General features: G+C 39.0%; 2 protein-coding genes across 2 annotated transcripts; both read right to left on the bottom strand.

Moving 5' to 3' along the window:
* Positions 1–1,540: 1,540 nt before the first annotated feature.
* On the bottom strand, positions 1,541–5,924 carry LOC131799269 (tetratricopeptide repeat protein 28-like). Its single transcript, XM_059116979.2, has 2 exons — positions 2,884–5,924; positions 1,541–2,410 (listed from the first exon to the last, which is right to left on the bottom strand). The coding sequence occupies exon 1, from the start codon at positions 4,718–4,720 to the stop codon at positions 2,891–2,893; it is 1,830 nt and encodes a 609-aa protein (XP_058972962.2). The 5' UTR covers positions 4,721–5,924; the 3' UTR covers positions 1,541–2,410; positions 2,884–2,890.
* Positions 5,925–6,002: 78 nt separating this feature from the next.
* Positions 6,003–7,153, bottom strand: LOC136277146 (G-protein-signaling modulator 2-like). The gene is made up of 2 exons (XM_066158830.1): positions 6,442–7,153; positions 6,003–6,010 (listed from the first exon to the last, which is right to left on the bottom strand). Exons 1-2 carry the CDS (start codon positions 7,151–7,153, stop codon positions 6,003–6,005), a joined length of 720 nt encoding a protein of 239 aa, XP_066014927.1.
* Positions 7,154–14,174: the final 7,021 nt, after the last annotated feature.

The raw sequence follows: 14,174 nt of genomic DNA, 5'->3' as shown, positions 1-14,174 counted from the left end.
TTAGGGCACAAAAAGTTCAAAGTTCGGCTAAACACCGAATCACTTTCGATGAAATGGAATCGTCGTTTGCGAGGTTTAATCATGTTTGCTTTTAATTTCGGCGTAGAATCGCTCGAGCAAAGTGTTAAGCGGGGTCTGCTCGTAATTTTCAATTTCCTCGGCAATTCCCTTCTCTAAACACCACTATTTCCGAACCGATAACCAAAGAGTAGTGCTTTTTACGGTGTTTTCGTTGTTAGAGCTGTTTTTCAGCTGCTGCATTGTTGGCGAAAGGAAACCTACTTAAAAAGGCCGGCCATTCTTTCGCTCGCAAATTTTCAGCGTATCCAAGTGTTGCGACATCCGAGGCTCGCATTTGATTGGCTATCTGTGAGTTTCTCTGATTATTGACCAATCAGAATGTCTGGTTTGTTACTTCTTTGCACTGAATTAACCTCTTCTTCATTGAATTACCTGAAAACTGCATTTGTCTTAACCAATCCGAACTGAGTAATTTTTTCATGTATATTATTAGGAACAGTTATGAGCCACGATCTTGAAGTTGGGGCAAAATAGAGGAACTAAAAAATTCCCCCATAATCAGGTTGTATGGACCGGAAAAAGTGGTTAATAAAAATAAACTTTCTCTCTCCCCCCCTCTCTCCCCCCACTCTCCCCCCTCTCTCCCCCTCTCTCTCCCCCTCTCTCTCCCCCTCTCTCCCCCTTCTCCCTCCCTCTCTCTCTCCCCCTCTATCCCCCTCTCTTCCCCCTCACTCTGCCCCTCTCTCCCCCCTCTCTCTCTCTCCCCTCTCTCTCTCCCCCTCCACCCCCCCTCTCCTCCCCTCTCTCTCCCCCTCTCTCTTAAGGTAAAGTAAATTTATTTTTGTTTCTAATTACTCAGACCACATAGACAATGGACCACGAAATAACTACGTGTGAGTTTATTTCAGACTAATAGAAACGTTTTTTCCTGTCTGTTAACTAAACTAATGCGTTATTTTCGTTCTTTTTAAAGTTAGGGCTCTTTTTCTTTTACAAAAATAAAAACGTCAGTTACATAGTGTCCCACCTCAACTCACCCAGCCAAAAAGATAACTCTTGCATGCATTGCATGCCTATGATTTTACTGTTTGTCCAGTCCATTGTTTCTTCTTTTAACTTTGTTTGTTACGATTGTATCGAGAACTGTTTTTTTTTTCACTGCTCTGTTTGATAGTTTTGTTCAGTTGAATCTTGTACATTGCTCGTTCTCTCCTCCGATTAAATATTTCGTTAAAAATCTTGCAAAATGCTCTTCTCGTCTCAGTTTGATTTCCTCGTTAAATATCTACCTCACTGTTTGCATCAATTTAAATTTCTTTCCTATTATAGAATCTAGTCCTCTGTTCCTTTCCTTAACCCTTTGACTCCCATGAATGACCAAGACAGAATTTCTCCTCACAATATCAACACAGGAATCAAGCAGACAAGTGAGGAGAATAAAGAAGAAAAATCAATTAGAGAACTACGGGCTGATCCAATACCAAATTCTCCAAATTGAAACCATAAGGATTTCATGGCAGACAATAGGGAGAATTTCTAATGAGATCATGGGAGTTAAAGGGTTAATTCTGGCTGATTGTCACGTTCATATCCTACGAACTGTTTGCACTCTTCTGTTTGACGTTAGTATCTCGTGCAATATTTTCTCCTAATTTTATCTCAATAATTCGCTTAACGTTTCTCCTCTTCTCTATTTGTTAATACTTTTCTTTTAGTATATTGCACTCTGTTTGTTCTCTTCTCCATTAAACTTTTAGATTAATATGTAGCGCCCTGTTCTCAACACTGTTTGATTTTTGCGGTAATTCTCAAGCACTTTTCTCTTCTCTGTCTGATTTTTACATTATTATCTTCTCTTTTTTTTTTGATTGTGTCTTCAGTATCTCGACACTTTTTGTTTCCTCTTCCGTTAGTTTGTTATGTTATCATCTCCTGCACCAGTGAACAGTCTTAATCACTCTTTAATGATCACGTGTGCGTCCAACGGGAGAATTGAAAACAGAATTATAATGATTTAAATCAAGGATTAATTTTGAGTTTTGACAAAGCTTTGCTAACACTCTCACATATTTATACATTCAGCTAATTTTCTGTGTTCAGTTTTCCCATCCTAATTTATTGTAGTTCCCTATTGATAATATGATAATATTCTTAATAGATCAAACGGTTGAATTGCAGGTTTCATTATCACTAGCTTTCGACTAAGCCCTGTCTACAAAAACACGCAAAATCTACTACTTGACCGTAAAAAAAAAATTAAAAATTTCTTCGCTAAGAAATATCAGTGTCCATTGAACGACAATGTATAGAAAGAAGAATCTTTGTGTAGGATCAGTAGTCACTCTGTTTCTTCTCCGCCTCGTTGTTGTCCTCCTCGAGTTCTTCTTTCCTAAAAAACATGAAAAATTGGTAACTATTTTAGCTTTAAAGTAAACGGAACAGATTTCCGATTAAAGAAATTACTTTCTTCTTCAATTCCATTGGCTATGATTGTCCAAACTTGTCTAAAATACCATGCTTGATACGAAAGTGACTTTAAGATTGTCCATTTATTGTTATTTTCTGTTGATTTTTCACAGGTAAAGTGAACTTTTTCAGTTTCTCAAGTTACCTTCATAGTCATAACGTGAAGTATCGCATCGACTTTGACTAACTATTTCCGAGTATATTGCATACAAAAGAAACGCTAATTCAAAGCCAATTTTAGAAAGCCTTCCGTAAAATATACTAGCTGCGAGCGCCAGATAAAACCAAGTTCTTTTTCTTGGCATTTTATGGAAATTACGACAACTGAGTGAACTGAACAAGTTAAGTGTGCTAATCAGTTCATCGTAGAAAATTGCTCATTCTAATCAGACTTACCCTTTTCTCAAAAAATAAATGTCACGTTATCCCCCATCAACACAAACGGAGCCCATTGGGAAGGTTTGGAAAATCCATTGCTTCTCAACCATTGAACGGCCCGGTAAAGAGATTCACTGGCACTTTCTCCACGCACAAGGTGTTTATAGAAATTTTTCATGAGCTTCGCCGTTGCTTGGTCTTCTATAGCCCACGATGCTACCAACACTGAACGTGCACCAGATGCTAAGAATGCTCGAGCGATTCCAATAACTCCTTCTTTTTTAACCAATCCACGCCCACTGTGACAACAGCTGAGTACTACCAGTTTAGCTCGTACTTGAACTCGTTCAATGTCGGACATTGTTAGGAGGTAGTCTTCCTCTTGTGGAGTACTGTTAGTAGTACATTGAGGAGAGAGGGCAATCTCTCCTCTTTCGGGATTTCCATGTGCGGCAAGATGTATCAGACTCACTGAAGGTATTGCTTGAAGAACCGCCTGCTTTGTTGCGCGACGTCCCAATAAAGGCTGAACACCCAGCAGCTGACCAACCATCTCTGCTTCCTTACTTGCACAGAACAATGGTTTAATGTCAATGAGACGTCCATTGTATTGCACTTTGCCAACCGTAGGATCACCCACAACCAGTCCGCCAGTTTGACTGTGATAGTCTGCTGGAGATTCTTGAATTAGCCGGAGAGTTGTCAGTGAAGGGACGATGCGTATTCTGTACTTCTCCGATAAATACTTTCCGGCTTGTTCATCACGCAAGGCAGCAAATGGGACTCGATACGAGAAACGATCCGGTACAATGATGATTTCGGGCTCTGTGAGTAAATCTGCCACAGGTGCGACGATCCATTCGTAGCACAAATGATGACTTCGTCCGGTACCTTTGGTTTCGTCACCTCGCAAATTTGCTTGGCTCTCTTCATGAAGAGATGTCGTCACCTTGTCATCCAGCGATCGGTCTTCGCAGTTCGCTGCGGGTAAAACACCAAAGCATTCGGCGCTCTTTTTGAAAACTCCTTCCACTTCGCAAACTTGCTCAGCTATAAGAGTGTCTATTTTCACTTGGTCTGTTTTTCGAAAGAAAATGTCTCCATTTGCTTTCAATACCCAGAGAAGAACTTGCCGATCTTCATACGAAATGTACAAAGAAACACAGTTACTTTCTCTTCTCGCGATGTTTTCAATCCCGAACCATGATCGTGGATCAGCTGAGATGTGGCTTTCAGAGGAGTACTTGTCTGCCATGAGTTGTGCGAGGACTCTTGCTCGTCCCAGCTCCTCAACATAGAGAGCATCTCGAAATCTTCCAGTATCACAAAGGAGGTGAGTGAGTAACTTGTAGGGAAAAGTACCGCGATGCTCCAACAGAGAAATTTCAAATCCACTGTTTCCTTTCTGAAGAGTTCTTATTTGTTCATATTTTTCAATACCTTGGAAAAGATATTCCAATGCCTCCACAACCTCGAACTGCGATATCTTTAACACTGCAATATGGAGAAGGCTTTGAAAGTCAGTCATTTTGTGTCCAATTTCGCTGCTTATAGAACACGCTTTCTGTAAATAATATGCTGCCTTATCATATTCACCAAAAGATTGGGATAGAAGTCCAACGCTTAGGTATACTTGTGCTTCGCACTCTCTATTGCCAGATTCTCTGTTGATTGTAAGCGCCTTCTCACAATGTTCTTTTGCCTTCTGACTGTCATTTACAGACTCAAAGACATGTGCCAAACTTACAGTGGCTCTGGCTTCCAGTTCTTTGTTACCAATTGCAATACTAACGCCGACTGCTTTGTCCAAATGTTCTTTAGCTTGCCGATTTTTTTTAAGATTCCAGAACACCATTCCAAGGTTGAAATATGCTAAACCTTCATTTCCTCTGTCGCCAATTTCTATCGCGATGCCAAGTGCTTTCTCGTGATATTCTTTAGCATTCTGATATTCGCCAAGGGAAACAAACACACTTCCGAGCTTCCCGTATCTTGCTCCTTCTCCTCTTCTGTCGCCAATTTCTATCGCAATGGCAAGTGCTTTCTCGTAATATTCTTTAGCATTCTGATATTCGCCAAGGGAATAAAACCCATTTCCGAGGTTCACGTATCTTGTTCCTTCTCCTCTTCTGTCGCCAATTTCTGTCTCGATGGCAAGTGCTTTCTCGTGATATTCTTTAGCATTCTGATATTCGCCAAGGGAATGAAACACACTTCCGAGGTTCCCGTATGCTGTTCCTTCTGTGCTTCTGTCGCCAATTTCTATCGCGATGGCAAGTGCTTTCTCGTGATATTCTTTAGCATTCTGATATTCGCCAAGGGAATAAAACACATTTCCGAGGTTCACGTATCCTCTTCCTTCTCCTCTTCTGTCGCCAATTTCTGTCTTGATGGCAAGTGCTTTCTCGTGATATTCTTTAGCATTCTGATATTCGCCAAGGGAATGAAACACACCTCCGAGGTTCCCGTATGCTGTTCCTTCTGTGCTTCTGTCGCCAATTTCTATCGCGATGGCAAGTGCTTTCTCGTAATATTCTTTAGCATTCTGATATTCGCCAAGGGAATGAAACACACTTCCGAGGTTCCCGTATGCTTTTCCTTCTGTGCTTCTGTCGCCAATTTCTATCGCGATGGCAAGTGCTTTCTCGTTATATTCTTTAGCATTCTGATATTCGCCAAGGGAATAAAACACATTTCCGAGGTTCACGTATCTTGTTCCTTCTCCTCTTCTGTCGCCAATTTCTGTCTCGATGGCAAGTGCTTTCTCGTGATATTCTTTAGCATTCTGATATTCGCCAAGGGAATGAAACACACTTCCGAGGTTCCCGTATGCTGTTCCTTCTGTGCTTCTGTCGCCAATTTCTATCGCGATGGCAAGTGCTTTCTCGTGATATTCTTTAGCATTCTGATATTCGCCAAGGGAATCAAACACATTTCCGAGGTTCACGTATCTTCTTCCTTCTCCTCTTCTGTCGCCAATTTCTGTCTCGATGGCAAGTGCTTTCTCGTGATATTCTTTAGCATTCTGATATTTGCCGAGGGAATGAAACACACTTCCGAGGTTCCCGTATGCTTTTCCTTCTGTGCTTCTGTCGCCAATTTCTATCGCGATGGCAAGTGCTTTCTCGTTATATTCTTTAGCATTCTGATATTCGCCAAGGGAATAAAACACATTTCCGAGGTTCACGTATCTTGTTCCTTCTCCTCTTCTGTCGCCAATTTCTGTCTCGATGGCAAGTGCTTTCTCGTGATATTCTTTAGCATTCTGATATTCGCCAAGGGAATGAAACACACTTCCGAGGTTCCCGTATGCTGTTCCTTCTGTGCTTCTGTCGCCAATTTCTATCGCGATGGCAAGTGCTTTCTCGTGATATTCTTTAGCATTCTGATATTCGCCAAGGGAATCAAACACATTTCCGAGGTTCACGTATCTTCTTCCTTCTCCTCTTCTGTCGCCAATTTCTGTCTTGATGGCAAGTGCTTTCTCGTGATATTCTTTAGCATTCTGATATTCGCCAAGGGAATGAAACACACTTCCGAGGTTCCCGTATGCTGTTCCTTCTGTGCTTCTGTCGCCAATTTCTATCGCGATGGCAAGTGCTTTCTCGTGATATTCTTTAGCATTCTGATATTTGCCAAGGGAACAAAACGCATTTCCGAGGTTCCCGTAACTTGCTTCTTCTCCTCTTCTGTTACCAATTTCTATCGCAATGGCAAGTGCTTTCTCGTGATATTCTTTAGCATTCTGATATTCGCCAAGGGAACAAAACACACTTCCGAGGTTCCCGTATGCTTTTCCTTCTGTGCTTCTGTCGCCAATTTCTATCGCGATGGCAAGTGCTTTCTCGTAATATTCTTTAGCCTTCTGATATTTACTGAGTTTAACACAGACATTTCCAAGTCTCCCATGAGCCAGTGCTTCTTCTCTTTTGGGACCAATTGTTTTCATGATGGTGAGTGCGCATTTAAAGAGTTTCTTGGCCTCCACAAACCGGCTTTGTGCTTCATATTTGTCTCCCAGTTTTATGTTTAGTCTCCGAGCATGGTGAAATGTGTCAAGAAGTTTGGTGGCATGTCTTTCTGCATCTGCGTAACCAGAGATGGCGTAATACGCATTGAATAGTACATCGGAGATATCAAGATGACTACCAGAGTCAAGGTTTTGAAGTAGAATTATACATTCATTACATAACTCAGTCGCTTGTAGACCTCGATCAGTGTTCAGAAGAAATATGACGACATTTAAACCCATCTTGACTGATTTTAGGATCTCTGCAGCGTCACTCATTACGGCTCTCTCCTGTTTATTGTCGTAGGAAAGAATCAGCAAAAAAGGGAAGCTTAAAAAAAGAAACACTGATAAATTTTGTAGTTTATAAAGTTTTTTAGGAAATTTGTGGTTGTCTTCCTTCTTCCCTTTTTACAGATATCTGAGCGCAACATTCCTTTTTCACTTTTTTTTCAGACCAGTCACAAGTGTATCATCTGTGTTCAAATTACAACAATCGTAGAGGGGATTTGGATACAGCTATCAAAAAAGTTTCACCAGTAGAACAGCGGTTAATTAACCAATCGTAATATGTTTAGATTCACTCGTGACGAGTAAATGTGAAGCGTAACTTTTACAGAAAGGCGAGCGTGATTACTGAATCTATGAACACATGAGGGGCGTAATTTGCCTCCTGAAATATACGTGACTCGTCAATTTCTTCTTCCATTCCGTGAAAACATCAAACTTATTCAGCTCTGATTTCCATTGCTATTTGTTTCAAAATCGAGGTAAATCAATATATCTTAAATCGATTTGGAGATATCCATCTACGTGACGTAGATCTATTTTCGTTGCGTCGTGGAAAAATTTGATTGACATAAATCCAACAAAAAAATACAAATTCTACAATTAAACGAAGTATAAAACTATTCAATTTTGCCCTGATGAAGATATTTGTGCAAGATTTGTGTTGGTATTTCTAACCGTTTGTCCCATAGAGATCAAGCCGGCATGTCAGTCTTAGGAACTCGCTTAGTTAATTTGAGATGAAGAAATTAGAACATGTAACTGTCGTCAATGATTAACCGCCCATCAATTATTTTGATTTAATACCGCATAAATTTGGGCAAAGAGCAAAAATTCTACCCAGCGTTTTAACCGCTTACAAAATGCTTTGTTTTTCAGGCGAGGGAAAATCTTTCTATTTCATTCCACTACATACGCGTTACTTCAGTAAGTCATATACCAGCTTCTCCAATTTTTTTGTTTCGTACAATGATAAAGTCAATTTCATTCATGGAAAATGAAACTGAGGAAGCAATAAAAATGCAGAAATTAAATAAAACGAACAGCTCACCTTTTGGAAACAGAACATGCCTTTTATATTAGTGCCTGATAATGTGACTAATGAAAACAAAAATAAGAAAATGAAATGAGACTTTCCCAGACAAACAAACGTAAATGCAAACGTTTTACTCGCACAGTTAGTAAGAAGTCATCATCAAAATAAAAAATAAAAATAAAAAAAAACCAAAGATGGAAGAAAGATTGTTTCCTAAGTTGCCCATAAGATTCATCAAATAACATACGGGATCTTCCTAGTTTCAATCATCTCAGAAGTGATGAACTTGTAGTTTCTCTTTACAATATCAATAAACACTTAATGTATGGTCCCGAGGGAAACATGTAGTTTTGTTTTCCCGAGAGTCCAACGAGAAAACAAGACTTACTAATTTCCCGAGGGACCATACATTAAATGCTTTGTTACATATTTAGACTTTCCCTTCAACAATCCTTTGGCAAAATCATGCTGTTGTATTCGGCGCGCGGGCAACAACTGCCAAATTTTATCCCGGTCGGGATACATTTGAATTTGATCAGGGGCACACAACCAAGAATCAACCAATCTCAGTGCTCGTTTTGTTTAGGGAAAGTCTAAGTACATAACAATATACCATATAGCAATGCTAAAAACATGTTAACGCATAATGTTTATGAAATAAATTTTTAGCTGCTCACCTTTAAAAACTAAAAGATCTCTGGATAGTTAGGAGACCAAAATCACAAAACTGATATAAACTTTCTCTGCAAAGCAATGAAGAATGCGAAGAGCTACTGTAAGATTGAATAGGAAAATTATCGGTTAAAAGTAATCATTATAAACGTAATAAGGATGGAACTTGCATTACAGCTTGCCCATAAGAGATCTCAATAAACACAGGAGCTCACATATCATCGATAAGAGTTTGGTGGATTTCATTTTGCTTTGCTCGATTTTTAAAACCTTCAAGTTACAGAAGTGAGGAACATGTTGCTTCTCTTTCCAATATCAACATAATATTCACTGAACAAGCGACGAGAATACTTATCAGCTGAGGGTTTTTTCTTCATACAACATTCAAGTCTCCCTACTGACAAGCAAGGGAATGTGAGGGAGCTAGAAGGAAGAATTGCTGATGAGATCAAAAATTTTAAAGTTAAAAATGATGCAGACCTTTAATATTCAAAAATTTATTCCAGTTTGGAAGCTCTCCACAAATATCATTGAATTGTTTGGAATTACAACTCTTTCTTATCACTGAATTTGCTACATTTACTGAACCAGAAATATATTTTTTTCGAAGCGGGAAAAGAATAACTATTACTAAATTTAGTTTTTTTGCTGGTAACCCTTTCAAAAATAAACACGCTTTGTTTGGGTGATGAGACCAAAAGTGGCGAGAAACAGAGATAAATGCAAGCAGCTCGTGTGAGAACAAAGTGCTAAGTTTGATCGGTCTAAGACAAGAAACTATAAACTGCAGTTGATAATCTCTTGGTGTGAGAGATATCAATATGACTTTCTGTTTCGCCCATAGCGTCGCTGAAAAAACATTGAAGCGCTTTTCTTTCCACATCAAAAATCGCTGCCCTTGAATTCAATTTCTGCTGCGCCTGATTTGAGCAGGCGCCGAAAACATTTTTTAAATAAAAAGAGGGAAAGAGAGAGATGGGACTGTAAGCTAATATTTTCTTTATTTTACTGCTTACTCTTGAACAAAGAGTATTATCTTGTTTCGTATGCTGATCGAAAAACTGAGGAAGCCGAGAGTAAAAGACTGAAATAACGCTTTCCTTGCAAGACAGAGATGAATGACAATCTGACAAGAGTGAAAAAAAAGGAACAGCTCGATCGGTGAAACTAAGAATCGTTTAGAAAACCTAAAACAGAACAAGGTCGCTCTCTAACTTCCCCGTAATTTAAATAAAAAACATGGCATCTTCGTGTTCTTTTTTTTAAAAAATTTCAGATTTAAAAATCTGATTTTCCGGTTCATTCATCGCGTATCTGCTTTTACTTTTTCTCTCCCAGACTATGACACCAAATAATTGTTTAACGTTCAGTTTCTCCCTACAGTATTAATATATTCTTCAACCAACAGTTTTGGAGAATAGAGAAACTTATCAGCTGGACGGTGTCAAATTGACGCAACACTTCCCTCTAAAAATATTTACTGAGATATTTGTTACATTTGCAAAGGAGACTTAGTAAGATCGTGGAAGTTAAAGGCCTAAAATTGAGTTCATCATTTTATTTTGCAGACTATATTCAGTTGAAGTCAAGTTTTAAGCAACAAGTCTTTGCCAAAATCTAAGATTATTTGGAGGTTAAGTTCTCTGGCTTTGAATGTCCAGTGCAAAACATTTCAGTTTTTTAAAGCGGGAAAGATTGTTTATAAATTTACTAACCTTTTACGCAAGAAGCTTGCCTTGTTTGATATTCTAGTCGTATAACTGATGAAACCAAAAGCAAGAACCGGAATAAGACTTCCCCTGCAAAACAAAGATAAATGCAAATAGCTATTGTAAGAAAGACGTGAAAGCTTCTGTAAAATAGAAGTAAAATGGTTAAAAAAAAAATTGATGAACCGAAGGGGGAAAAACGGTTACCAAGTATAAAGATTGAGCTCGATTTGTACAGAACAACAGCAAAAGAAAGCCGTTTAGGAACCTGAAAATCAATCACTCACTCATCATCCTCTCCATAGATTAAGCACACGGGGTTGAAATATGAAGTAGACTAGACTTCCCCGCCTCGAATTAATTTGAAATTTAGCAATACTGTGCGATTTGTGCATACTCTGCGTTTGAACTGACACTGAAAAACATTAAGCTACATATGAAGGCCAAGGAAACAACATTAGAAGAGCCGGTCCAAACGGAGATTTTATAAGAAGACGCAACACTTCATTCTCTAAAAAATATTTACTGAGATATTTGTTACATTTGCAAAGGAGACTTAGTAAGATCATGGAAGTTAAAGGCCTAAAATTGAGTTCATCATTTTATTATGCAGACTTTGATCAGTTGAAGTCAAGTTTTAAGCAACAAATCTTTGCCTAAAATCTAAGATTATTTGGCGGTTAAATCCTCTGGCTTTGAGTGTCCAGCGCAAAACATTTCAGTTTTGTAAAGCGGGAACAACGTTTAATCATCGAACTAAAAAAGCGTATGGAAAAAGTATGATTACGCGATTGTTAGACCCTGTGTTTTTAACTGCATGAGGAACGAGAAGATATTAAAAAATTAAACAGAACATTAAATTACTAATTATGTGTTGTGAGCTAAACTATTTTACAGGGCTTTCGAGGGAACGAACAAATTGACGACGTTTAGGAAAACGATAGCGACCATTTCATTACATCGACAACCTAGTTCTCAGATTGGGGAGGGAAGAAGAGAAACCCTGGGAACGAGGTTGTGACATCAGTAAATGTTCCAATATTAGCGACAGGGATATCCCACCTTAAACGGCTTCAGAGACAGCTATTAAAACAAAATCGGAATCGAGTGAGAACAGGAGCAACATTTTTTTCTATCTTTGGAGCACATTTGATTGACACACTTCATTATAATCAGTCGTCGTCGTTAACAATTCCAGAGGGTATACAGGACGGCAACAGAGATTCCTTCCCCATGCTCCCGACGAACTTTACGGCATGACTAAATGAAAGTTCTGTTAGAACAGTTATATAACATTCACAGCAAAAAAACATGCGTTCCCTGTTAATTTTCGGAAATGGTGAATGACTGAGAAATTCAACATTAAACTGACGTTTTCCGATATCTGAAAACGTGCGGCAAATTCACAGCTCACCCTCAGTAAAACTCAGGAAAAACACGAAGTTCATCGCAAGTTATCCAGCACCAGGAATATACCAATGAATAGCCTGTTCTCCTGAACGTTTTTCTACAGTTTTCCCGTGCGCGCGAACGCGGCATTTTCCAAGCGTTTTCCCACAGAATAACTAACGGTGAATGCCATAAAAAATGAGGTTTGTCGATTGTTTTCCTGCTCCACGAAAACGCTATTGTATAACTTGTTTTTCTGAACATTTTACTAAAGTTTTCCCGAGCGCGCGATCGCTGCATTTTCCGAGCGTTTTTCTCGCAGAATTACCAACGGTAAATACCACGAAAACATGATGTTTGTCGATTGTTTTCCTGCTCCACGAAAACGCTAGTGTCTAGCTTGTTTTCCTGAACGTTATTCTATAATTTTCCCGAGCGCGCGAACGTTGCATTCGTCGAGCGTTTTCCTGCAGAATTGCGAACGGTTACTGCCATAAAAACAAGAAGTTCGTCGATTGTTTTCCTACTCCACGAAAACGCCACTGATAGCTTGTTTTCCTGAACGTTTTTCTATAGTTTTCCCGAGCGCGCGATTGATGCATTTTCCAAGCGTATTCCCAGATAATTACTAATAGCATGAAAACATGATCTTCGTCGATTTTTTTCCTGCTCCCCACTCATTCCTCAACGCTGACATGCGCATTCCTCGCAAAGCGACTGCAGTTTTTTCGATGTAGGGCGTCTTGCGACTAACTGTTACATCTGAAAGGTCAATATGAACCCAGGTGGAACTCCCATATAAGAATGACAGGGGTGCTCGTCGGAGAATTTCGAAAACACCCCTAAAAGGTACCAAATCGTGTTTCATGGGCGTGGCCCAGATTCATGTTGAGGTACTGATAATTCCAAAAATATAAGTTATTTATGCAAATACACTAACGGTCTTGTCAATTTTCAGAACGATAACATTAATTTCCGCTAAACTGCAGCATCTCTAGCGGCGGTTGTTAGTAAAAAAAAGATAAGAGCCGCAGAACATCAACTCCCGCTTCAACAAGTAGAAACTCGATTTAAAATTTACATGGCCGTATCAAGGAAGAGCGAATGAATATTATTATTTTGTTGTGCCCTCGATTCTGTGTTGTTTAAATTAAACGGGGAAAATGATTGATACCAATGCGGATTAGTTTTATCGGTGTTAAGATCTGTGGCGCTTTCATTTCTGTCATGTTAACGTCCTCTTTGTGACGAAATATATGTTATTTATTCACATCACCTCCTACATTTTGCAGTTTACCTCTGTGCAATCAGCATTCGTGTTTCAATTTGGTTCTACTGTTTCTGCAACAACGTACCAAAATTTTGTAGCGTAACAATTTGACTTGCACCTCGGCCGCTTGTGTGAATGTTGTTGCGTGACGGGTAAATTTATTCATAATTACACTTTGAGGATTTGAATGTAGGAAAATAGCAATTCGCGGGGTGTTTTGTTTGAGCCATTGTAGGTTTACCGTTCTAAAGTGTAACCAAATCAATGTTAATTTCAAGGGAGGTAAACGTGTAGCGAAAGTATGCAAGACAATATAAAAGAGGTTCTAAAAATCTTGTGGGACGAGTCAAGATTGCCATCGATTGCCTTTATTAACCTTTACTCAGGTGGTTAGTTGTACGCCGACATGGCTAGAACTAACCTGAAGTATAAAGAAATTTTTTAACGTGACCTTTCTGTTGTACGTTTTCTTTCTCAAGGAAAAAAAGGATTTATTTCCAAATATGCAAATATTTTGTTAAAGGCATAATCTGTTACCAGTTGTTTACGTTTAATTGACGTGATTTTCCCAATTTTTAAAGCGTCGGCGCTCGGTCCTCATTGAAAGCCCGGAAATGAATTATATACCTGCTTTTAAAACAATATTTCCCTTTCCAATAATTCTAAATTTCAAGAGATTCAGTGCTTTACCGGGCAAAGGAAATGTCGCTCAAAAAAGTGCACTAAATAAAGAATTTTCAGTACGTGAATTTTGGCGATTGTTGAAAGCTTCCCGTGGCCTAACAATTCAAATCTACAGGTCTTTAAATTGACTCTAAAACTTGGTTAACCTTCAAAGAGACATTTCTATGCTTAAAACAGGGTTTTAATGCGATGCGACTCAGATCAGAGTAGATTGTTTGAGAGGGTATGAGACGTGTTTATTTAAGCTGTTTT

Source organism: Pocillopora verrucosa, chromosome 12 (assembly GCF_036669915.1).
Source record: "Pocillopora verrucosa isolate sample1 chromosome 12, ASM3666991v2, whole genome shotgun sequence".
In the NCBI taxonomy this organism is placed as follows: Eukaryota; Metazoa; Cnidaria; class Anthozoa; order Scleractinia; family Pocilloporidae; genus Pocillopora; species Pocillopora verrucosa.
Note: the sequence above shows the minus strand (reverse complement) of the source record. Positions and strands in the feature narration are given on the sequence as shown.

What these genes read in the sequence shown, in the direction of transcription:
- LOC131799269 (XM_059116979.2), bottom strand. Translation starts at nt 4,720, where the DNA reads ATGGTGTTCTGGAATCTTAAAAAAAATCGGCAAGCTAAAGAACATTTG.
- LOC136277146 (XM_066158830.1), bottom strand. Translation starts at nt 7,153, where the DNA reads ATGAGTGACGCTGCAGAGATCCTAAAATCAGTCAAGATGGGTTTAAAT.